At 42.2% G+C, this 23179-nt stretch overlaps 1 protein-coding gene across 1 annotated transcript in view; it reads left to right on the top strand.

Annotated features, from left to right (window-relative positions):
• LOC126409044 (cGMP-inhibited 3',5'-cyclic phosphodiesterase 3A-like) overlaps window positions 1–21647 on the top strand; it is a 79391-nt gene extending 57744 nt beyond the window's left edge. The window contains exons 4-16 of the mRNA XM_050074926.1: window positions 793–938; window positions 1041–1150; window positions 1474–1717; window positions 1981–2057; window positions 2160–2353; window positions 3593–3730; window positions 5586–5697; window positions 6217–6324; window positions 6601–6800; window positions 7003–7206; window positions 7420–7581; window positions 11940–12207; window positions 12500–21647. Of these exons, the coding sequence (XP_049930883.1) occupies window positions 793–938; window positions 1041–1150; window positions 1474–1717; window positions 1981–2057; window positions 2160–2353; window positions 3593–3730; window positions 5586–5697; window positions 6217–6324; window positions 6601–6800; window positions 7003–7206; window positions 7420–7581; window positions 11940–12207; window positions 12500–12816 (2280 nt within the window). The 3' untranslated portion in view covers window positions 12817–21647. The remainder of the gene's footprint in view (window positions 1–792; window positions 939–1040; window positions 1151–1473; window positions 1718–1980; window positions 2058–2159; window positions 2354–3592; window positions 3731–5585; window positions 5698–6216; window positions 6325–6600; window positions 6801–7002; window positions 7207–7419; window positions 7582–11939; window positions 12208–12499) is intronic.
• The last annotated feature ends 1532 nt before the right edge of the window (window positions 21648–23179 follow it).

The following is a 23179-nucleotide window of genomic DNA, read 5'->3' as shown; positions in this document are numbered from 1 at the left end:
CGAGCATCAGAATGGGGAAGAGGCTGGTGGTGGTGGTGTAATGGTGTGGGGGATATTTTCTTGGCACACTTTGGGCCCCTTAGTACCAACTGAGCATGGTTTAAACACCACAGCCTACCTGAGTATTGTTGCTGACCGTGTCCATCCCTTTATGACCACAGTGTACCCATCTTCTGATGGCTACTTCCAGCAGGATAACGCACCATGTCACAAAGCTCAAATCATCTCAAACTGGTTTCTTGAACATGACAATGAGTTCACTGTACTCCAATGGCCTCCACAGTCACCAGATCTCAATCCAATAGAGCACCTTTGGGATGTGGTGGAACAGGAGATTCACATCATGGATGTGCAGCTGACAAATCTGCAGCAACTGTGTGATGCTATCATGTCAATATGGACCAAAATGTCTGAGGAATGTTTCCAGCACCTTGTTGAATCTATGCTATGAAGAATTAAGGTAGTACTGAAGGCAAAAGGGGTCCAACCTGGTACTAGCAAGGTGTACCTAATAAAGTGGCCAGTAAGTGTATATTGAAGTGTTTAGGTAAAAGTGTTGACATGCAAAGAATATGCTCATTATTAGTTCCATGTATCAGAACATATACTTTTCATACAAACACACAGGCAAGGCCATATCTTTGTAGTTTCCAATAAGATGCTACTGTTGGTAGCTTTAATTGAAAACAGCCTCAATTCTGAGAATCTGTCCAGTGCACGAGGACATTAATGCTGTCGTACCTCGATGCCTCTGTGAGTGTGTAAATATGCGTTTGTTTATTTGCATTGCAGCGTCTAAGACGGAGTCTGCCCCCAGGATTGCTTAGGAGAATCTCATCAACTTGGACCACAACCACGTCAGCTACGGGGCTGCCCACCATCGAGCCAGGCCCTGTACGCCGAGACCGCTCAGCCAGCATCAAACACACCACAGAAAGGTCATTCTCACTCACATTAACTTTGAATGGTAACAGAGGTCACAAAGAAATGTTAGGGTTACAGTAAATAATTTTCCTGATTTTTCTCTTAAATTAAATCAGTGAGTCGTGGAACCATTCAGTGATGATGACCATCTCAAAGAGTCGCTCCATGTCCTGTGCTGCCACCGTCACCTCCAACCACCTCTACAGCAAACCACTGGGAAGACCAGGTACGTCTGTATGTACAAAGCTACTTGACACGCTGAGTACAAATTGAATTGCTTTGTAGAATTTTTTTGAACTGGAAATAATTTTTACAAAACAAAAATTCCCTTTTTAGCTTCACTTTTCACTGCTCACAGTTCGTTGTCAAATTTAGGATTTTGTAGTTGTGGATGTAAATAAAATTAGCTCTGAAATTGATGTGACTTAAAAACAGAAAAAACAATAAAAACTTAATTCAAAAATAAATGACTTCGATAAAGATAGGTAAATACTAGTATCAAGAGTAAAGTACATAACTGAAACATTAAAGTCTATTTTTTTTCTCCAGGTTTCCCCCCCTCCAACGTATCACCTCTGGGCTCTCCGTGCCCATCTCCTCCCATCCAGGGCACGCCTGTCTCCAGCCCTACCATCAAGACATGTTCAGTGCAGCTTCCTGAGCCGGCTGGGCCCCTGACGGAGCGGACCCCTGGCTCTGTGGCTCCCAAGAGCCACCACAGAGCCTTAACTCACAGCCAGAGCGCCCCGAGCTCCACCACCCCTCACTGGCGGCCTCCTTCACTCTGCGGCAGGTAACAGTTATGCTCCTATTACATTTTAATTATTAATATAGAAAGTTCAAATTCACAGATATTATAATGAGGTTTCACAAGCATCTGTGTCTTTTTGTGGGTATGACTGTCCATTTGTGTGAAGATCAGGGAATTGAGTTATATCATTAGTCTATGTTGGGAGGACAGGAAGTGTTTCAATTATCAGATGAGGGAGAATGATCAGGATGGACCAGTATTTATCCTCTGAATGTGTCAGTGTTTCTCTGCTGTCTCTCCATCAGCTGTGGCAGGCCATTCAACAATCGACTAAACCACGGGGTAGAATCTGTCGACAAAATGGACAGAATACCCCATCCAGGTAAACAGCAAAGTACAGCCTACAGCCCACTGTTCCTCCTCCACACCTGCCTTCATGGTAACACTAAATTGTACATGTCTAACATGTGTAATTTGTCCCCAGATGAGCGTGCTGTAATTTCTTCAGACTATGACAGCACCTACGACAGCACCTACGAGACCAACCACAGTGACAGCAGCGACTTTGCACAGAATGAAGAGGAGGGAGAGGGAAACAAAAAGCCTGAAGCAAGGGAAGGTTGCAGGGAGTATCTGGCGGAGGGCATCGTTCTTCAACCACTCCTGCCATCACCAGAGGTAGGCAATCAGAGGGGCTTCATTTAGTAACGAGAAAAGATGTCTGTTATGTTTTATGTGCTTTAATTTGCTTAAAATCCCTCCAAAGACAGTAAGAAATATAGAAGATTTATCATTTATTTTAAATAGGTTACAATGATTTAACCATTTGCTGTCATTGGGTAAACATACAGCTCAATAAACAACATACATTTTTTGTAAAGGCTTTCCATCCATCCATCCATCCATCCATTTTCAACTCCTTATCCGAAGCTGGGTCGCAGGGGCAGCAGGCCGAGCAAAGCATTCCAGACATCCCTCTCCCCAGCAACGCTTTCAAGCTCCTCCTGAGGGACCCCAAGGTGTTTCCAGGCCAGACAAAATATGTTATCACTCCAGCGTGTTCTGGGTCTGCCCTGGGGTCCCCCACCAGTGGGACGTCCCCAGAACACTTCCAACAGGATGTGCCCAGAAGGCACCCTGATCAGATGTCCGTACCACCTCAACTGACCCCTTTCGACACAAAGGAGCAGCAGCTCTACTCCGAGCTCCCTCTAGATGTCCAAGCTGCTTACCCTATCTCTAAGACTGAGCCCAGTTACCCCTCTGAGGAAACTCATTTGGGCCACTTGTATTCAGTCATTACCCAGAGCTCATGACCATAGGTGAGGGTCGGGACGTAGATGGACCAGTAAATCGAAATCTTTGCCTTCCGGCTCAGCTCTCTCTTCACCACGACAGTCCGGCGCAGCACCCGCATCACTGCGGACGCTGCACCAAACTGACAATCCATCTCACGTTCTATTCTACCCTCACTTGTGAACAAGACCCCGAGATACTTGAACTCTCTCGCTTGAGGCAGTAACTCTCTCCCAACCCGGAGGGGGCATTCCACCATTTTCCGGCAGAGAACTGTGGCCTCAAATTTGGAGCTGCTGACTCTCATACCAACCGCTTCACACTTGGCTGCAAACTGCTCCATTGCCTGCTAGAGGTCACGGTATGATGAAGCCAACAGAACCACATCATCTGCAAAAAGCAGAGATTCGATTCTGAGGTCGCACAACCAGAAAGAAAAGCCTTTACACCAGTTGGAGACCTCAGGAGGTGTAAAGGCTGGAAACAAAGCAGTGGTGCAGTCCGATAGTGAATATATACAGAGTGGATTGTAAAATGACTTAAATTTGCCAATTTGTTGACCATCAAGTTATTTCACTGAATTTACAAGTATCTTTCTGTACCCCTACCTTCACCTGACAGGACAAGCCAATCTCGGCTGTGGAGCCTGTGATGACATCAGCGCTGGAGCCTCTGATGAGTCAACTCAACAACTGGAACTTTCCCATTTTCAGGCTAGTGGAGAAGACCGATGGCAAGACAGGCTCCATCCTCAGTCAGGTAGACACTAATTAGTGGGGCAGTGTTAAAACTCATGACATCTATTTGATGAAGACATATCAATACAAATCAATTTTTCATTTTCTCAATTAGCAGCTTAATGTGGTAGGGACATTAGCTGTCAATGCAGGTGGTAGTAAGAGTGAATTTCCATTTTAAGCCTGCAACAACAACAACATCAAAAACAACACTAGAAAATGAAAGCACAGATCAGTGACACATGTAGCGTTGACCAAAATGTCGGCTCCAAAAACAATTTGTGTTGACTTGTGGATTCTTGACCTTACTATAACAAAAAGTGTGCTGTGGAATGACAAGTGACTTGACCCAACTATACATCTGGGGTGTATTCCAGAAAGTGGGTCAAGTGAAAACTTTGAGTTTGTTTGTTTCAGAAAGAGAGGTCACTTGAACTCTGGGTTTGTTACCATGGTAATTGACTGTGAGCCAAACCTGCTCGCTGGCAGGTTTTCTCTGTGTCTCCTTCCTCTAACAGAGCCAGACATGCTATTTGATTTCACCAAACACATTATTACTAGATATGATTGTGTGCTTACAATCATGTCTCCAAGTCTTAGATGTATTTGTTGATCCAATAGAGGTCCCCTGAACACATATTAAGCTGTTGCCCAAAAGCACATTATTGGCGCCGCAACCAGGTGCTGAGGGTTATGGCAGAGGCCATCAGCGCAGGGATCTCTCTCAGTAGGCAGCAACAACCAGCGAAGCACTCCATTGCTTTTGTTAAAGCCGAAGAGAAGCTACAACAGCGCACAAACCCGTCAGAAGGACTTTGGGCAGCTAAAGGTTGACCTGGGGAGACAGCTCAAATTCCCAGACACCATAGCTGTGACCACGCTCAGGCCTGATATGGTTCTCGTGTCAGAATCATCAAGGCTGGTGGTCCTGCTAGAATTGATCGTGCCCTGGGAAGCCCAGATGGGAGAGGCGTTTGAGAGGAAGAAAGCCAAGTTTGACAAGCTCGCTGGTGAATGCCAAAGCAATGGATGGAAGTCTTGATGCTACCCCATCGAGGTCAGCTGCAGAGGATTTGCCAGCCAGTCCCTCTACAGGGCCCTCAAGTTGCTGGGGATCAGAGGACTGCACAGCAAGAGAGCCATAAGGAACATCACTGATGCTGCTGAGAGGGCATCAAGATGGCTGTGGATCAAAAAGGGGTGATCCGTGGATCACACTGGCTACATAAGAAACACAGCCTGGGGTCTGATTTACCCTGGCTGGATCGCCTGAGCGAGGGTGTATGATGTTGAAAGACTCGAAACACCCGATGACCACAGGTTACATCACTGATGATGTGTCTAGGCTGCACCTTAAGGTGTGTGTAAAATCATTAAAATCATCTGCTGCCCAGTGTTTTGTCCCCATTAGATTAAAGCCGAACAATTTAATTTAAGATCTTATGTTGGCTAGGACCTAAATAGTGAATTAATGGACAACACTGAATATAAAACTTTATTGTTTTAACTTATTGACATCTCTCTCTCCTCTGGCTGTTTTTTTTTTTTAAGATAAATGAGCACAATTTCCATATACATGCGTTAATATCTGTACATCCACCACATTAAATGGAGGCTCTGCTTCTTATTACCTGTTGCCATGGTGAACTGTAGTATGAGAGCTCCATTCATTGTGGCATTTTTCATTCACTGCACACGAGCTTAACTCTGACTGAACATACTCAGAGTTGGTTGAACTGATCAGAAATACAGAGTTTTCCATCTCAGGGTTCTTTAACTCAGAGTTCAAGGTTAGACCTGCTTTCTGGAATAGACCCCTGAACCTCCACAAAGATGAGATACGACTCACAGTGTGTGTTCCTTGTGTTATGTCCCAGGTTTCCTATAAGCTCTTTGAGGACACAGGTCTGTTTGAGACCTTTAGAATTCCCGTACAAGAGTTCATGAACTACTTCCATGCTTTGGAGAACGGATACAGGGTCATCCCTTGTGAGTAGAAGATCTCCATGTTTATTCAATAGTACCAGTGAATTATTTATATCCAGCATTACCTTTATCTGCCACAAGAGGGATGTATTGCATTGTCATAGTAATGAAGCACCACTAACAGGCCTACTTTCTGCTTCGGTAATATAAGGCAAGCTCTCCTTGTTCACAGTTGGCAGGAATATCAGGTTTCCTGTTTGTGTTTGGTATCGGAAGATGATCATGTAATTTCACATTAAAACTAAAGATGTAGTTGACGATTACATGAAGTCTTAAAATGTTTTTACAGCAAGGAATTTAAATGACACCATGGGACAGAAGTACTGTACATTTAAAATGAAATATTAATGCTTGTTTTAACCATTTTTCATACTTTTCAGGGGGACAACTATATTTAATGCACTGTAGAGTTGTTTAACTGAGAGCTTTTGCAATACCAGTACCTCAAATTTAAGATGAAGCTGACTGCTATTAATAAATGTCATCTCTTTTCCAACATACAAATAATCTTATTCTATCCAGATCACAACCGGATCCATGCCACTGATGTGCTACATGCTGTTTGGTTCCTCACCACTCAGCCTGTGCCAGGCCTGCCCACCCTGCTGACTGAGAATGGGATACACACTGGTGAGGACTTTTAATGCAGATAATGGTTAACATGCAAGAACGTTCCCTCTTCTTGTCATCCCTCAATATTATCGGTATCTAATAAAGTCATAAAATGCCCTCAGAAATAATTATAAAAGAGAAGAGCTAGATAATGTCGAGTAGGAGAAATGAGACAACATGCTTGATATTTCTTACTGAATAAACACCTTAAACACTCTAATGAAATGGCAGCATTTGAGTAAAGAGTACTATCAGTGACTGGGGCGTGAACTTTGTTCTCTTTATTGCCCCTAGACGCAGAGAATGGCATTACACCTGGTGCCACAGGCTTCCTGGTGTCTAAGATGAACTCTGTGCTGGAGGACGGCTATGGCTCCCTGGCTGGCCTTATACCTGGCCTGGAGCTCATGGCCCTGTATGTAGCTGCTGCCATGCACGACTATGACCATCCGGGAAGAACCAACGCCTTTCTAGTAGCTACCAGTGCACCACAGGTAAATGCACCACAGGTAAATTCACCAGCATGTTCGTGCAGCAGCAAGCTGCAGGAGCAGGAGCTCAGCAGTTCAGATATTAATTGTGATATGAAGAAGTGTAAAGCAGAGCCAATACCAGAGCTCCGGAAACACGAGCTTACATCTTGAATACCAAATTTGAATGTGACTTTCACTTTCTTCCCTTGGTCTTCCGCTGTAGGCTCTTCTGTACAACGATCGTTCAGTCTTGGAAAATCACCATGCAGCTGCAGCGTGGAACCTCTTCATGTCTCGACCTGAGTTTAACTTCCTGGCTAATCTTGAACATGTGGAGTTCAAGCGCTTCCGCTTCCTGGTCATTGAAGCCATCCTGGCCACCGACCTCAAAAAGCACTTTGACTTTCTTGCAGAGTTTAATGCAAAGGTAAAACTATGAAATAAACTGTAGATCAACAAAGGAACCATCCGTCATCCATCTAAAGTTATTATCATTAGTGATCTTTTCTCTTCTCCCTTTAAATAATTTGTTCTGTTCCTGTAATTTCTCTTTCTTCTAAATTGTCCTAAACTAAAGCTGACTACCAGTCAGTGGGAAATTCTTTACAATCCACAAACATTCCTGTGCACATCTCTTCAGGTGGGCGATGAAGGGGTGGCTGGTATTGATTGGACCAACGAAAACGATCGATTGCTGGTGTGCCAGATGTGCATCAAGCTGGCTGATGTCAATGGACCGCTGAAGTGTAAGGAGCTGCACCTGCAGTGGACGGAGGGGATCGTCAACGAGTTCTACGAACAAGTATGCTAAGAAATCTCCTTCAAAATCTAACTTTTAAAGTTTATACATAGATGGAAGTGCACTATACTAAGTACAGTAAGTGCTGAATAATTCTCACTGATAAAAACTAAGAATCATGTTTTTGTTACCTTAGAATGAACCATTTATATCTACAGCACATACGGAGTGTGTCCTCTTCCACGGCGTCTGCCATGTTGTTCTACAGTATTCAAGAATGGACAAATAACACTGGCTCTAAAAAGGGCAGTTCACGTTTTGACTCGGCCCCCATAGTTCTTATACACGCTTGGCACACCAGGAAGTTTCAGTTCATCCAGGAACACTTTAGTCAAAGAAACATTTCCATTTTGTGTTCTGGGGCCTCTCTGCCTTTCCTCGGGCCTATGCAGAAAGCCTCCTCCACATGCTTATGAGGAAAGCCTGAGGCAGAGAGAGCACACCTCTCTGCCCTTCCATGCGCCTACATGGAAAGCCTGAGACAGGGAGAGCAGCAGCAAAGACCCCCCGGGAACAGAACAGAGCAGCATCAGTGACAAACAGAAATGACATTGATAGGTCAGACACAGCATTAAAAGGAGGAGCTGGAGTGGAGGCGGGTTGCAGAGGAAGCAGCAACAGTAGGCAGGCCAGAGCAGTTTAAATAGGGCGCCCTGAATGAGATTCGCCAATTGGTTGCATAGAAAGGAATCATGTGATCTATCAGCTGACTCCCTTCCATCAATCAGTTGCTCCATCAGCTGATGTAGCTGGGATGTGAGCTGAGCTTGACATCGTGTCCTGCCTGCATTAAGGCTATGCTCACATTCTGCAACCTCACAGCTAGATGCCACTAATCCCACACACTACATCTTTAATATTAGCCAACATTACAAACACTTAAGGAATGTTAAACCTGGAGAAGTTTCAGCTGGTTGCAATCTGCAGTTCTCACCACTAGATGCCACTAAATCCCCCAAAATCTTACACACCGTCCCTTGAAACGGTCAAGAACTCAATTATTCTCTTTCATCAGGACTCTGTGTGTGTTACTTGATTGGATTTGATGGACAGGGACCAAACAACCTACAAACTGTCATTAGATTCTAAAAATATCTAAAAATGATATTAAGGATGAAGATGTAACTGTAATGTTCTATTTCTCTCAAGAGGCAATTCATCTTTTTGCTCATTTCCTCCTCAGCAAGGTCAGGGTAGACTACATAGCGTCACCTCTGCAGATGATAGTGATTTACTTTCTGACTCAAGGACCCTTCAGCAAGTGTTTTATGTGCGGCACTTGGTGTTCCCTCTGAACAGAAATAGAGTAGTCAAAAGAGTCACCTGATACCTCATGAATTTGTCAGAGACTATAGTAGGTGGAAGCCTGGCAACAAATCCTGCTCCTAACTAAGAATGCCTCTGATTGGTCAGTCCAGTTAGTGCCGAGGAAGTCAATAAAGATAAAATCCGATTAGCCAGGGAGATACAGTACGATGACCTGTCTAGTAAGGGCATGTTTTTAGTGGAAGTGCACTAATGTGAGACTTTTGATATTTACTGTCCTCAGTATTTGTTCACATATGTAACAAACGTGTGGAGTTAGTGAGAGACAGAGTGAGTGTGTATGTTTTTCTCTTCAGTGGGGAGACAGATGTCCTAAATGAGTCATCCTTCACAACGCTCATTCACAGCCAAACAGGGAGATCACAAGGACGGAACTGGCACACACACATATACATGTATATGTGCTGCACTGTATATATTGCACACACATAAATGTATTTATATTATGTTCTTCTTGTTATGATAAACAATTCCCTCTCTCTCTCTCTCTCTCTCTCTCTCTCTCTCTCTCTCTCTCTCTCTGTCTCTCTCTCTCTGTCTCTCTCTCTCTCCACTTACTATACATATACACACACACCTATCGCATGAACCACTTGTGCAGTGCACTGACGCCAATCAGGTTTCAGGTTGCCATAGCAATGACAGCCCTTACCCCGCTGTCCTCCTACTGAATTGCTTTAAAAGCCCTGACATCAGAAAACAAACACAAAAGCTCACTACATGCCTGCCACAATATAGGAAGTTACAACAGAAGCTACATCTCATCGCACACTGAAACATAAACCATGGCCACACAGCGCCACGTTTATTATCAGCAAATGTCAAAATAATGGAAAACATCCCAAAGTGAGCGACAAACTCTGTTAAGAAAACCAATTCATGCTGTGTAAGATGGTCAGTGCCACCAGGACTGCAGTCAGCAGAACAAATCCAAAGATGAGATTCCGTTGCCAGATTTATAGCTCTGTCTTGTTGGGCACAAAACAGAAAAATAGAAAAGGCATTAACAACAAATACCCCAAGTACAAGGAAGGAGCAGCATGGCTCCACTTTAGCTCGTCTTAATCCAGCCTCCATTTACAGTAGACAGTTGTTATATAAATAGCTCCTTCAACAAGTACAATTACAAACATCTGATATATTGGATGTTGTGTCTCTGCATATGTGGAGGTCAGAGATAATTAGTCAGAATATTTATGTCAGTATTTATCAGTGGTGACCTTGTGGGGCCATGTAACAGTCTCATTTGTATGATTGATTCAGCATAGTTTGAATTGATGTTTTTCTATTTCTAGTCTTCTTGACCTACTTTCCAGAGATTGTATCCAGAGGTAGTGTATCTGGGACTGTCTGTGCTTTCCAGAGGAACTTTATAGCTGCATATTCAGCGTATATGAATTAAAAAACAAAAACATGAAACTTATAATATGGCGTTAACCTGCATGTACAAGCCAGATAAATTATTAAAATGTTATAAACAATATCAATGTATTTGATAAATCATTAAATGTATGTAATGTAGTACTTTTCTCAGTATAGTTACAAATGAAACAGTAAATGTAAGGAGAAACACATGAAAAAGAAAACAAAAATACAATCAAAACACTAGAGACTGTTTTGTGATCGGCTCATTCCAGTCGCGGTAAAACGATCCATGACTTAAAAGAGGATGTAGGCCAGGGGCATAAAGTTGGGGAGGGGGGCAATCGCCCTTTATCTTGCTTCCGACCACACTACTTCCAGGGCCTTTGCTTAGACCACACCCATCTTTGAACTTGGCCTACGTTTTGATCTCAATAGACCCCTGTAAAGTTTTGTGATTGCATCTTGCATGGTTGCGTCTTTATTGTGTTGACAAAATCTGTTTACGGACAGACAGATGTATAAACATGCGCAGAAGTAGTCAAAACAGCTTCTGTGGTAGTTCCCTCTACAGTATGTGTCACCAGGACCACATTATGCCATGATGACGAGCCCTGTTTCCACCAAACACTTTCGGTATGGTACCTTTGGAACCAAAAGTAACCCTTCAGACATGGTACCTAGACCCTGGCTTTACTCTTAAATGTACAGTACTCTTAAATGTGGGCGGGGTTGTTGTCACTCACTGCTCCATCCAGCACTCACTGTATGTCCTTATTACAGGTGACACAGATGGAAGTCTGCACCTTGTTTATCGTCCACAGAACAAGGTTGTATGCCGCCATTTTCTGAACAAAACAGAACAGGCTGCAGTGAGTCTCTCTCTATGGGATATTTAAGAATAGCTGGTTTGTGCATTTAGTCCTTCTAAGGCAAGCTCAGGGGTTTAGTGTTGCCAGAGCCCACAGGAACAATGCCCTACAACGCTTTTTTTTCCTCCAAGTGAGGATTAGAGTATATACCGTTCACATGATCCAGTTGAAATTAATATAAACCCTTGAAGACTTACCACGGTATGAACAGTGGTTACATAAGCCTCAAAACCAGCCACAACTCAGCCCTGAGCAGAGTGACCATCTGCCGTTGACCAATAAACAGACTGCAGTGTTCACAGCTCCACCTTTTAGTACCAGATCTGTGTGCTAGGTACCCCAACAGAGGGGGGACCAAAAATGGGGACAGCACGGAACAGTTCCATTGGTACCATCCACAACTTTTCACAGTGGAAACAGAAAAATGCGTACTGTACCATACTGTACTGCTTGGTGGAAATGGGGCTAAACTCACAAAGTGAAAACAATACCAGTCGTCGCAGCTGGTAACAATGAAATGCAGAGAGAACTAGAGACCACCTTGGAATAGGATCACTCCAGCCCCAATACAGCATTCTGTGACTTCAATAAATGTGGGCCAGAGGTGTTGGGGGGCTAATGGGTCCTGCCCTACTTCCTGCCCCATTAATTCTGGCCTCCTTGATTGGACCAGACCAATCTTAGAACTCAACTTGTATGATTATAAAATATAATGTGTATATATGTTTCATTTTCCAGAACATTGCTATATATTATCATCTCTGTGCATCTTACACATTTGCCATGTTTGTACCCTTCTAGGGTGACGAGGAAGCAAGCCTGGGCCTTCCCATCAGCCCATTCATGGACCGGTCTGCTCCACAGCTTGCTAAACTACAGGAGTCATTCATCACTCACATAGTGGGGCCTCTGTGCTCCTCCTACGCCTCTGCTGCTCTTATGCCAGGACACTGGGTTGACCCACCTGAGGGGGAGACGGAGTCAGAAGAGGCGAAGGAGGGACAAGACACAGAAGAGGAAGAGGAGGATACTGCAGATGAGGAAGCCTCAACAGGTTCTGACACCTCCCGTATGTCAACCTCTTAATAATTAATGTTTGGGGTTTTTTTTAGTTTCAGTAGTGTCAAGTGTAGATTTGAGGCGTGGTTAATTTGGAAAGGAACAGGTTTGGATTTTACATAAAGGTTTTTGTATGTATGAGACTAATGACATATAACTTGTTCACTCTTGATGCTAAACTAAGCTAAGCTAATGTACGGACATCAGTGCAGCTATTAATCCTTTAGTCTCAGTCTTGGGAAAGCAAGGTCATGGCCAACTTTTCCAAGGTTGTGTCTAACTCTTGACTTTGTGTCTGACAGAGCGGCAACAAACCAAAAAGGTGAGCAGGAGGAAAGTGTTTTGCCAGATCACGCAGCATATTCTGGAAAACCATGAAATGTGGAAAAGAGTAATCGCTGCAGAAGTCCAGGAGGAGGCTCAGAAAGAGGACCCGAAGTGCATCAGCAGCCCCACCGATCCAATCACAGCCATTCACGAGGAAGAGGAGGAGCAAGCAAGCAAAGAGGATGATTCAACTGATGGCCTTGATGAAAGGGAAGAGGTGCCGGCTATAGAGGAAGAAGAAATCCTTTCGCAATCAGAACCTTCAGGGGAAAATGAGGAGGAGCCAGAGTGATATTATGAGCTTTGACCTCCGCTTAAAACCAGGATTCTGAACGTTGTCTAAACATATTTGTTTCTTTCCTAACTAAACTCTTGATATGGTAGCCAGCACATCACTTTGACACAACACTGTAGAAGATGTTTTGGGTAATATGTGCCTAACAAAAACTGGGTTTGAGGACAGGGATGATGCATGCCCAGTTCATCTGAGAGAGGTGAGATGAGCAAAACATGGCGTGACTGAGGAGTAGAAGATGAAAAACAAAAAGAGAATGATTGGGACTTTACTTGTCTTTGCTGTAGTGTTTGTTTTAGTCTGAATCTGCTGCCCTGCCCTCACCCAGACTGCCCAACCTGCACTACGGGCCATACCACGCCAATTCACAGATTCACTCCACCAGTGAGTAATACACTGTCACGAGCCCCGCTCCACCCTTCTTAGTGCTCCCATGCTGGCTGAGGATGTGCAACAAGCCCCCTCTCCTTGAAGACAATGGGATGAAAGCCAGGGAAAAAGCTGTGTCCTCTGAGGCTAGACGGGTGGATTTCGGAGGGAGATGGAAAGAAAGGGACAGTTGTAGTACATTGTGTATACAACCATACAGCCACACTCTCTCTCACACACACACACACACACACACACACACGCAAACACACACACCCACAATGCTACTGTAGAAACACATTCCATACTCAGAACAGATAGGAAGTCAAACAAAGAGGTCCTGTTGCTCTAAAAGCTTTATTCTCGCTCAAGGAAAAACATACAAAACAAGGTTTTGTTCATGTAAAACAATGTTTGTCAGCATGTTTTTTCCCTGTCTTTTGTTACTCAGTAAGTCCAGCACACCTACACGTTTCCAGGCCACACAACTCAGGAAGGCAGAAACCCGTAGAGAAAAAGAATCAAATAGGACTCGCAGTTTCCTTCTCTTTGCCACTGCTTTAAGAGTTTCTTTCTCTGCTGCTTGCGATGCTATTATTTCACAGATGTCCACAGAGACATGCTGTTGCGGATCACAAAGGTACCACAAGGAAAACAAGGTTATTGACGATGTTATACTCTGTATCACAATTCTATTTTATTTATTTTGTGCTCTCTCAGTGTCAGCCTCCCATTGGTTCTTGTACAATGCAGCTGCTCACACTGTTAATCACATCCAAACTAACTTACAAGACACAAGACTAACTGGTAAGGTAATGTGCTTTGTTAAGGAAATGTCATTTGTGTCTATGCCACTTCCCAACTTGTTTTCTTTACAGTAATGTACTCACTAATGACAAGAATTCTTTCTTCTTTGCAGTATCATTTATAGGCTGGTATGTAGGCCAAATGTTTCAGAAAGTGGAGTAATCCAGTAAGCCATAGTGGCTCGAGCCAGAGCTGACGTACAGCTCTCAAATCACCCAAGAGGATTTACTTCAATGAGACATAGAAAGAAAACCCTGTGGCTCCTATTGCCATCCAGGGGGTGCTGTGCACCCACAACAAATTGTCTAAAAATCTCAATTAGATTAAATCATTCAATCATTTTTGTTGTTGCACAAAGAGGCAAAGAAAGTTATGAAGAAAAAATGATATCAGCTATTTCTGAGTAATGGAACCCATGGACTTTAAAAAAAGGAAAAGAAAAACGAAACAAAAAAACAGAAAAAGAGTCCCAGCTGCAGAAATGTGTAATGATAATTAATATATATATGATGTTAATAATTAAGTCCAGTCAAGACAATTTCAGGATTGGTTGCAAAGGCTGCTAGTGTTTTTTGCCGACTCTGATTCTGCGTATTGATTCCAAAATGGTTAACAACAACAGAAAAAAAAAGAGGTCAAATCTTCATATACCAAAAATATCTTTATTCTTTCAAAATATTCACAAAGTAAATAATATTTACTATTTGCTAGTCCATTACATGGTCTGTCAGTCATACTGTTGTGACGTTAGCCATGCATGCTAGCTTGTATCGCATGTAGTCACATAGACAGGTCCTGGCAGATAGCTACATCCTAGCAGATATGTAGCCATTGTTTGCAATAATATAGGTTTATGGCATTTAGGGACCTATAAGAACCAAAATTGTGTTCTTTCTAACAAATACTCGCTACTTGGCATTTTGGATATGATTCCAATTTGGATATGATTTTTGGCTCCCAGCTGTAAATGCGGCTGTCTCTAATCTTCTGTGATACTGTCAGGGTTTTTTTTATTTTTTACCTGCACTAAGGAAATCAAAATATTTTGTATATGTAGTCTATCCTTAATGAGAGCAAATAAAAAAGAGATCTAAGAATGAGAGATGAAAGATGTGCTTTGACAAAAGCTGTCATTGAAGATGATGTCTGCGTTCTGCAATAGATTGAAAGGAAGTTCCACTGATATCTGATCTTAGGTCAGCAGACCTCTGGATTTTTTCTCCATTTATTGTCCTTAATAATGACTTAGCATGTGGCTGCACAGGTCGTGTCTGTGCTCCCCTTTGATGTCCTCAGAGATTCAGATTGGTGATGAATTTGAAGGTGATGTGAACAAGGAGAACAGCCTTAGTAATGAGACTTAGTAATGAAACAGGAAGGAGGAGAGGGAGAAGCCTGTTGGCTTGACTTGTAGCTGCTTATGAAGGGTCAGGTGGGGCTCAGATCTTTTTCACATTTAAGTAGATTCCTCTAGATGTAACTCTTTGAAGATGAGCCAGTTCGGTCGGATTCATCATCATTATGTGGATCATCAATCATGTGATGATCCACATATCCAAAGTGTGCAATACGGTAGAGTGTATTTGAAGGGAAAGGCACTGGGAAAGGAACAGGCGAACAGAACCAGAGACTGAAGGCGGCTTTGTGTCCTCACTGAGGGTACCAATCTGTAGCAAGTACTTTATGTCAAAATTGCAAAGTGAACAGTGACACATTTTAATACAAGTGAAGGACCTTCTTAGATTTTGATAGCACTTTTTTGAGAAGCTGCCTGAGACTTAAGGCAGGCTCAAGAGTAGAGGTGGACTTTGATAGGTAAGTCAAAGTCGGCAGTGTGTAGTTATATCTGCAGCGGCACTAGTTGTCAGAGGCATTTAAGCAGCATTGATAAGTAATTTTGCTTCAGTTTTGTAGCAGGTATGGGAAATTTGTGGTTGCAGAATTTCCTTCCTGAATGAGTAGCTGAGGTGAACAAGGTGACACAAAATGCCTACTTAGATTCAGTCTCACGTGCTGGTGAGTTCTTGGGTGAGGGCCGATCACAAGAGAAAAACATTACCAGGAAAAGGAAACTAAGCAATCTGTTTAACAGGTTTGTTTGCAGACACTGTCTACGTTTTTACTGGCTGAACTTGCCCTACTGTGACCCAATTTCTTAACTCAATTAGAGTTTTGCTAATGTTAATACTGTCTAAATCCTCAGCTGTATCCATTGCACTGTTATCAAAACGCCCATTGTGCAGAGGAGAGCTAAACTGTGCAACGTAATGCCCTTGAATGCTTATTCCATGTACTTACAAAAGGATGCAGTGGTTGAGCTTGTTTTTACTGCTAGGAAAAAGAAAGTCTGTGCTAACCAAAGCCTGAGCTTATTGTTTGTGTTTCAGTTCTAGTTGAGAGGAGAGCTAAGGCAAGTTTATTTGTAAAGCACCTTTCAACAATAAGTGCTTTACACAAGACATAAAAGGCATTAAGGAAATACAAGGCAATATAAAAAGACACATTAAAATAGGATTTAAGAGTAAAATAAAATGGAAGATGACAATGAAAGCAGCAAACAGAAAAGTCTGAAGCTCTGATTCAAAATAACAAAGAGTTGGAGCAGTTTTCCGTAAGTTTGCTCCAGGTATATGATGTTTAAAAAGTGAATGCTGCTGAGACATACGTTGTTTAATTCTTGATATATTCTTAAGGTGCTCATAGGCTGCCCTAAAGTGGTTTTTAAAACTAAGGCCCATGACTACGCCAAGATATCTGGTTTTGTTTGTGGTTTCAGAGATTTTAATGGAAACTATTGCAGATATTTAAATAGTTAACCTTTATTTTGAAAAACTGTCTCTTTACAAACTGCAAAGGAATTAATTAAAAGCGAAACAACCCTCCCGCGCTGGTGAAAATTAGATCGGAAGCACTGGATAAGTACGTAATGAAAGAAGATTATGTTGCTCGGGACCATAAAAAAGAAAAAGCAAAGAGATCCCTGAAACATTATGTTTCTAAACCCCAGCTCAGACCAAACATTTATGACAGGACAAAACCATTTTAGCAATGTGACCTGGCCCATCTCAGATTGACTCAAGTTGGCTGACGGTGTTTCCTGTGACTCAGCTTCTCAAGTCGCCAGTGGCTGGTTTTGCACCTTAAGACCCGTCACCAGTTTTCAACCGCCAATCAGCTTGTAGCAAGATCAGCTGGTCAAGTCAGTTACAGATTTTCAGGTGGTCAAAATGGCAGAGTTTTAGACGGAGTAAGGAAAGGATCACCTCATCGATTTATTTGAGGAGCAGCCTGTTCTGTATAACATTGTTGAATTTGACCTGTTTTTCTTGGGAACAATGAAAAAAATACAAGATCTCCTGTTGCAGCACCAATGGATAGCTCCAATTCTCGACCCTCTTGGTTTTTTAATGTTCCTGCCATTTCATCACTACTAGAAATGCAACAGTAGCAAGTGTCACTCTATCACTATCCTCATTCATATTTTGAGACACTGCAAATTACATCCAACTACAACAAAAGCCTGAAAAGCCAGAAGTTAGAACGGAGGCACAGAAGGTCTTTGCTACCAAGACGAATCACCATCTCGTCACCATCTTGGCTTTGAAGCTATTTTTTGTAGTGGTAAACAGTGGAATTACAAACTTCTGAGTCCGTCACGTGATGCTGTAGGGCACAAAAAGACTTGTTTTCCACTCTTGCTGTATGGCCCAATGATGCCAAAGAGTTGCTGATCATCCGGGTAATTTTACACACAGCAGTTGAACATTTTTATGTTCTTCATGTGCCACTGAGCAGCTTTTATAGGAATGAATGGAGTCCCACCTCCAGCACTGTATCCAGTTCTCCTTATACATCCATGGTGTAAACTAGCAGGTGTCAGAGTGATGTAGATCAGCGCATTGCAAGTTTCAACTTGTTTCATTGCGAATTTGTGGTCTGAACTGGGCTTTACCTGCCAACACAAATGTTGGATGCAGTGTGATTTATCCAAGTCCCCTCCTGGACCAAATGTCTTCCAATAGTCTCTCCTTGCGTTGGCTTGTCATGATAAGTCTACCAGTAGCAGCGATCTATAAACACCAGCTGATACATGACTGATCTGCACGTCTGTGGGTCACTACAGCATTGACTGGGGTCTTTTAGTTGAGCATTTTCTAAGCTTTGTACAGCAACGTAGCTTTCAACCTTCAGCTATTCTAAAAATAAGCAAGACTGTAAAAAGCTCAGCAAGCCGCCTGTACACAACAGGCGTTTGAGCACACATGAATGAGCTTGAGCTCCATGCACTGTAAATACCCAACGCACCGTACAGTATATTGATGCCTCACTTGCAATCTAATGTGCATTGCAATGGATTTTCTCTCAAACACTTTTCTCACCTTTGTACCATCCCATACTCCATCTCTGTGTTTGGATTTGTAGCATCTCATACTCCCTTTTCTTTATTTTCTCGAATTGTATGGGATCCGAGAATACAAAGCTCACTAGGGATCCAGTTGGTCAAAATAGATGCTTCCCTCCTCTGATTTCCCCTTCCAGCCTGCCTCACTAACTGTGTACACTACAGTGCAGCAATCAAAGAGACTTAATCAAAGCTGTGATAGACTATGGGGTCGCTATTTTTGCCGTGAACAATCCAAGCTGTGTGTAGCCATTTAGGGGGTTTTGTGAGACATATTGTAAGGGGGCGGTCAGCTGGTTGTTTGCTTCAGTCTTTTAAGAATAGGTTTCAGTTCTTTTTGCAGCAAAATGAAAGGACCATACCAGTGTTTCTGCAAGTTCTTTGCTTCTTGAATTCAAACCAGGGTTTTCATCCATTTTTCTTAAGTATAAAAATATATTAGCACAGCCCATCTCAGTGATCATTTGTCTGGATTAATTTGTGTCGTTTTGCAATTTAAGTGAAGATAAATTTAAAAACTCTGCACTGCATTACTTGAGAACGTTGGGGGGATTTAAGTACTCAAACAAGTTTCAAGAGCGTGCTTATAGATTTTCATGTTGTGATAAATGAATAGCAACCAATGCATGCCTGGAACAGCCGATGAAATACATCCAAACTTGTGAAACACGCATTGTCACAAAGGTCACTTGTATTGTTAAATGTAAGTGGTTTAGTAAATGGGCCTAAGACATGTTGGACTGCTGGTATGGATCCAGTTTACAGTGACTTAACACCAGTTTGAAAGCAGTGGTTTCACCTCCGACCAGATGCTGCATCAGTGTCATGGGAGATGTTTTCTTTGTTGCACCTGTAACCACACCTAGTAGTGGTAATAGTAATGTCACTGTGTAATGACACACCCCAGAATACACTTGCTGGCCTGGCTTGACTTGGTTTGACTCAGCACGTCAGCTCAGCGCTGCAGATTTACGTCTCCATACAATAGAGCTACCCGCTTGAAGGTATCTTATACTGATGACACACTTGTGCTTGTGAACCAACAGAACGTTCTTCTGTCTGCCACGCTTGTGTTCCTGTGTTCAACAACTTTCTTGTACTGTTGTCAGAGTTTTTGAATTTTCCCTCTGCACTGCATGAACGTACGCCGGATGCCCATCTCCTGCCTGCTAAAATCCTGACAAAATCCATCTGTCATCACCGCAACTAGCTTTAAGGTGGTCAGGCGTGCTTTGGCTCAACAAGATGGTCCATCTTGCGCATCACTCGCCACAAATAAGCACGTTTTAACTGGTAATGAAAACACAAATCAACGGAGCTTGATCTGACTTGGCATGTCCAAAAGTGCCGATAGGAAAGCCCTACTGTTCTGTACATCCGTTGCCAGATATCAGACAGAATTGTGAGCTTGTTAAATTCCATTTCCGTCCTCAGTCTGATATTATGTCCACTCTGACTGATTTTCGTAAAGGAGGTTGATATGATTTTCCCCAGCTGATCACTAGAGACCCACATATCCGTCTGAATCTTACGTCATTTTGGCATAGCCATGCCTAAATACCTGTTTTGCTGGGGTTTTAGAAGCGCAGTAAAACTAACTCCAATGTCGGTCGATATTGTAAAGACAAACAGCCTCCATAGCAGCGTCTATCTTGTCTCTAGCGCTTTTCATTGTTGGTATAACTCCTTATTGGTCTTGGCACACTGCTCGACAAAAGCCTGACAACATTAGTCCCACCCGTGGTCCTGATTGGCTAATCAAGTCCCACCGTGGTGCTCATTGGTAGTTTTTTATTTTAACCGAGAAACCGCTGTGTCAGAGGAATAAGTCAACTCGAACTCGGTGAAGTGCGCGGGTTTAAAGGTCTGGACCCAGGCAAGTACATCCCTGTAGCAAGGTGAAAAGTTAAATCACTGGAGGTCAGCAAAAACAAGATTTTCAGAGGGTGTTTAAGTTGCTCTCAAAGTTCATTAGATTCCCCTTCTTTTGGTCCCTGGTAATATAATAACTACCTGCTGGCTCTATGAATTCTGTATTTTCATCCTAGGTAAAGATTCTTGGTCACAAAAGCATGAAAGCTCATGTCATCTGTTTTGTTTTGGTCTGAGTCTTCTTGGCAACATGGCCCAGTGGTTTGTAGCAGGCAATTGCATTCATAAATTTCACCACTAAAGCAACAAAAGTACAGGGTCTTCAGCTTCATTATGTCCATTTGTCAAAGCCAGTAACAGTGGTTTCTTTTAAGTGACGATGAGAGGAAGGGGGTTGCTGCACACTGGATTAACTTGTGCAAACCAAAGACACTTTTTGAACTCTGTGTTTTTTTGTGATTTGCACAAAATGAGCCCTTAAAGGAGCATGTTTCTTGCATCTTCTTATTTGTCAGTGTTATCCAGAACCTGGACGAGGATGTCTGGATATGCTTATCCTTTGTAACACTTCTCATGTGAGGACAGGACAGGTTAAAGCAACATAAGAACCATCTTAGCATTGATATAACAGACCGGAGCTCACGGCGTTGTCCACACGTCTTTGCTGTCTGTTATTACTTCACTGCCGTGTCAATAGGCAGCAGTAGCACTACAGTGGACCTGAGCGACCGTTCTGTTCTCAGACTGAAGCCCTTGTAGTTTCTTTTGATGGTCTGAACCAAAAACATTCCTTTTTGTATTGTTTGTTGTTTCAGCCATTTTAAAAGGGGGCTCTGCTCCTGTGCCATACCATTTTCACATGTATGTACATTGTTTGAATGCTACATTTATCAGCTTTCCTTGTTTGTCACAAAGGAAACCAAAACAAACTTTCTTTTTTTCCACCACCTTTAAAGCAAGACAAACAAGACTGGTATGTTTTTATTTTCTGTAGCAGGCACTTCACAGACTCAATTATTTTCTTCTCTCCAGTATCTTGCACTTAACACATGTAGCAATACCTACAGGATGGGGAAATTGTGTGATTCACCAGTATTTGTTTAAGTGAAATATGACATTTTATTTCTAGATATTGTTTGACTTTGTATAAAAAAAAATATATACTGTACAGATTAAAAAGTATATTATAACAAAAAACTTTTAGAAAAAATATTTATTTTTACTGTTTTGTAATTTAGACACAATACTGTAGCTCCTCTATTGCCAGACTTACTGGAAGTGCCTCTCGATAATGTATTACAAAGTAACTATACAATATATTGGGATTATTAGAACCTGTCACTAGCAGAGCAGTGTTGATGTTGTAATGTGAATATTGTTGAATAATAAGATTTATAAATGCTGCACACGTGTCTGTCTTGTTCTTTAGCCACTTCTTCAAGTCTCAGATTTTACAACATTTTTATTACAAATTTTAAATTTACTAAATCACTGAAAAAAATTGAGTTTCACTTCATATGAGTTGCAATTGTTGCCTTTATATTTTTAGCTGGTAATGAGTAACAGGTACTCTAGTATATGCCTGCTTCTTTTAAGTATATTTTCCAGTCCTGCTGGTTTATAATTAGTTAACTTGACATACAATAGCCACTCCTAACTAACATGAAGCACAGCTCTATACCATTGGCCTATTTAATTGTAGTTCTGCCCATATGCTGATGACACTGTAATAAATAATGCTGTTAGATGTAGACTCACAAGTCAGTCTTTAGACGCTTTGCTTAACTAAAGACTGATGACTTTCTCCCTGATTTTGTGTTTAGATGGGCGGATACAATTTCAGAGTTTAAAAAAACTCTCTACGTTGCAGAACCAATAGTAAATCCGCAGGGCGGTCTTTCGGTGGCTCGCTGAACTCTTGTGCTCGTAAACATAGTCCGACTAGAAACACGTGTAGCGGTACAAAATGGCTCAAGTCGCTGTAAGTCCTTCATTTCCACAATCTTGTGGACTGAGCACACGTTTGATAAAACGGAGTTAAATCTCTCGGCATCCGTTTTCAAGCTCTCTGTGTGTTTGTGTCCTTGCAGATGAAAAAAGGGGGAGCGCACATTTCCGGGAGGGCATGTCCTTTTCAAAAATGCAAGAGGCGTTGCTTTGTTGCCGGCCGTTTTTGCCGGTGTGTTAAACACACTTTAGAAAGGAGTGTCCCCAGACTATCAGAAGGCGGAGATCTCTGATTGTCTGGTGGCGAGACTAGTTAGATGTTCATGTATTTTCCACTTGGCTGAATCTTTATAATAACCTCCTTATAATTTGTGTAATGGAAGTGCGGCCACATTAACACTGTTCTACACACTGGTAAGAGTAGGGCTGGGTATCATCTAAGAAATTACAACACCAGTACCTATGAAGTAATACTGTTACCGATACAGTACTTTTCTACATCATTTGATACCTATCAGGTGAATGCATTTCAGCATGCTGAACTGCTAACTCTGTCAAATACACTGGACTTCAGCACAGATATGTTTGGGTTGTAGCTACTGTGACAGTGGGCCAGTCAAACGTTGCATTAAATCAAAGAGTGCTTGCGGTGATTGGCTGCTAACAAAACCATACAAGTAGTCTTTTTTTCCTAGATCTGGGTACAAAAAGGATTGAATGCAGGTTTGTTTCATTTAAGAAATTCTGACACTACTAATCACTGGGTTATTTTGGTCAATATAAAAAGAAGGACTAAATTGTAATGCACATATTGAAGGAGCTGACAGAAAATATTACACTGGAGTTTTACCTTGTATGATATCATGGGACAAAAAAAAGGTTACCTGATACCTTAAAGGTATTGAGTACCTTATACCCATCCCTTATTAAGAGAGAGTGGTGAGTAACAACAAAAACACCTAC

Source organism: Epinephelus moara, chromosome 2, assembly GCF_006386435.1.
Source record: "Epinephelus moara isolate mb chromosome 2, YSFRI_EMoa_1.0, whole genome shotgun sequence".
Classification (NCBI taxonomy): domain Eukaryota; kingdom Metazoa; phylum Chordata; class Actinopteri; order Perciformes; family Serranidae; genus Epinephelus; species Epinephelus moara.
This window is presented reverse-complemented; position numbering and strand designations above follow the sequence as displayed.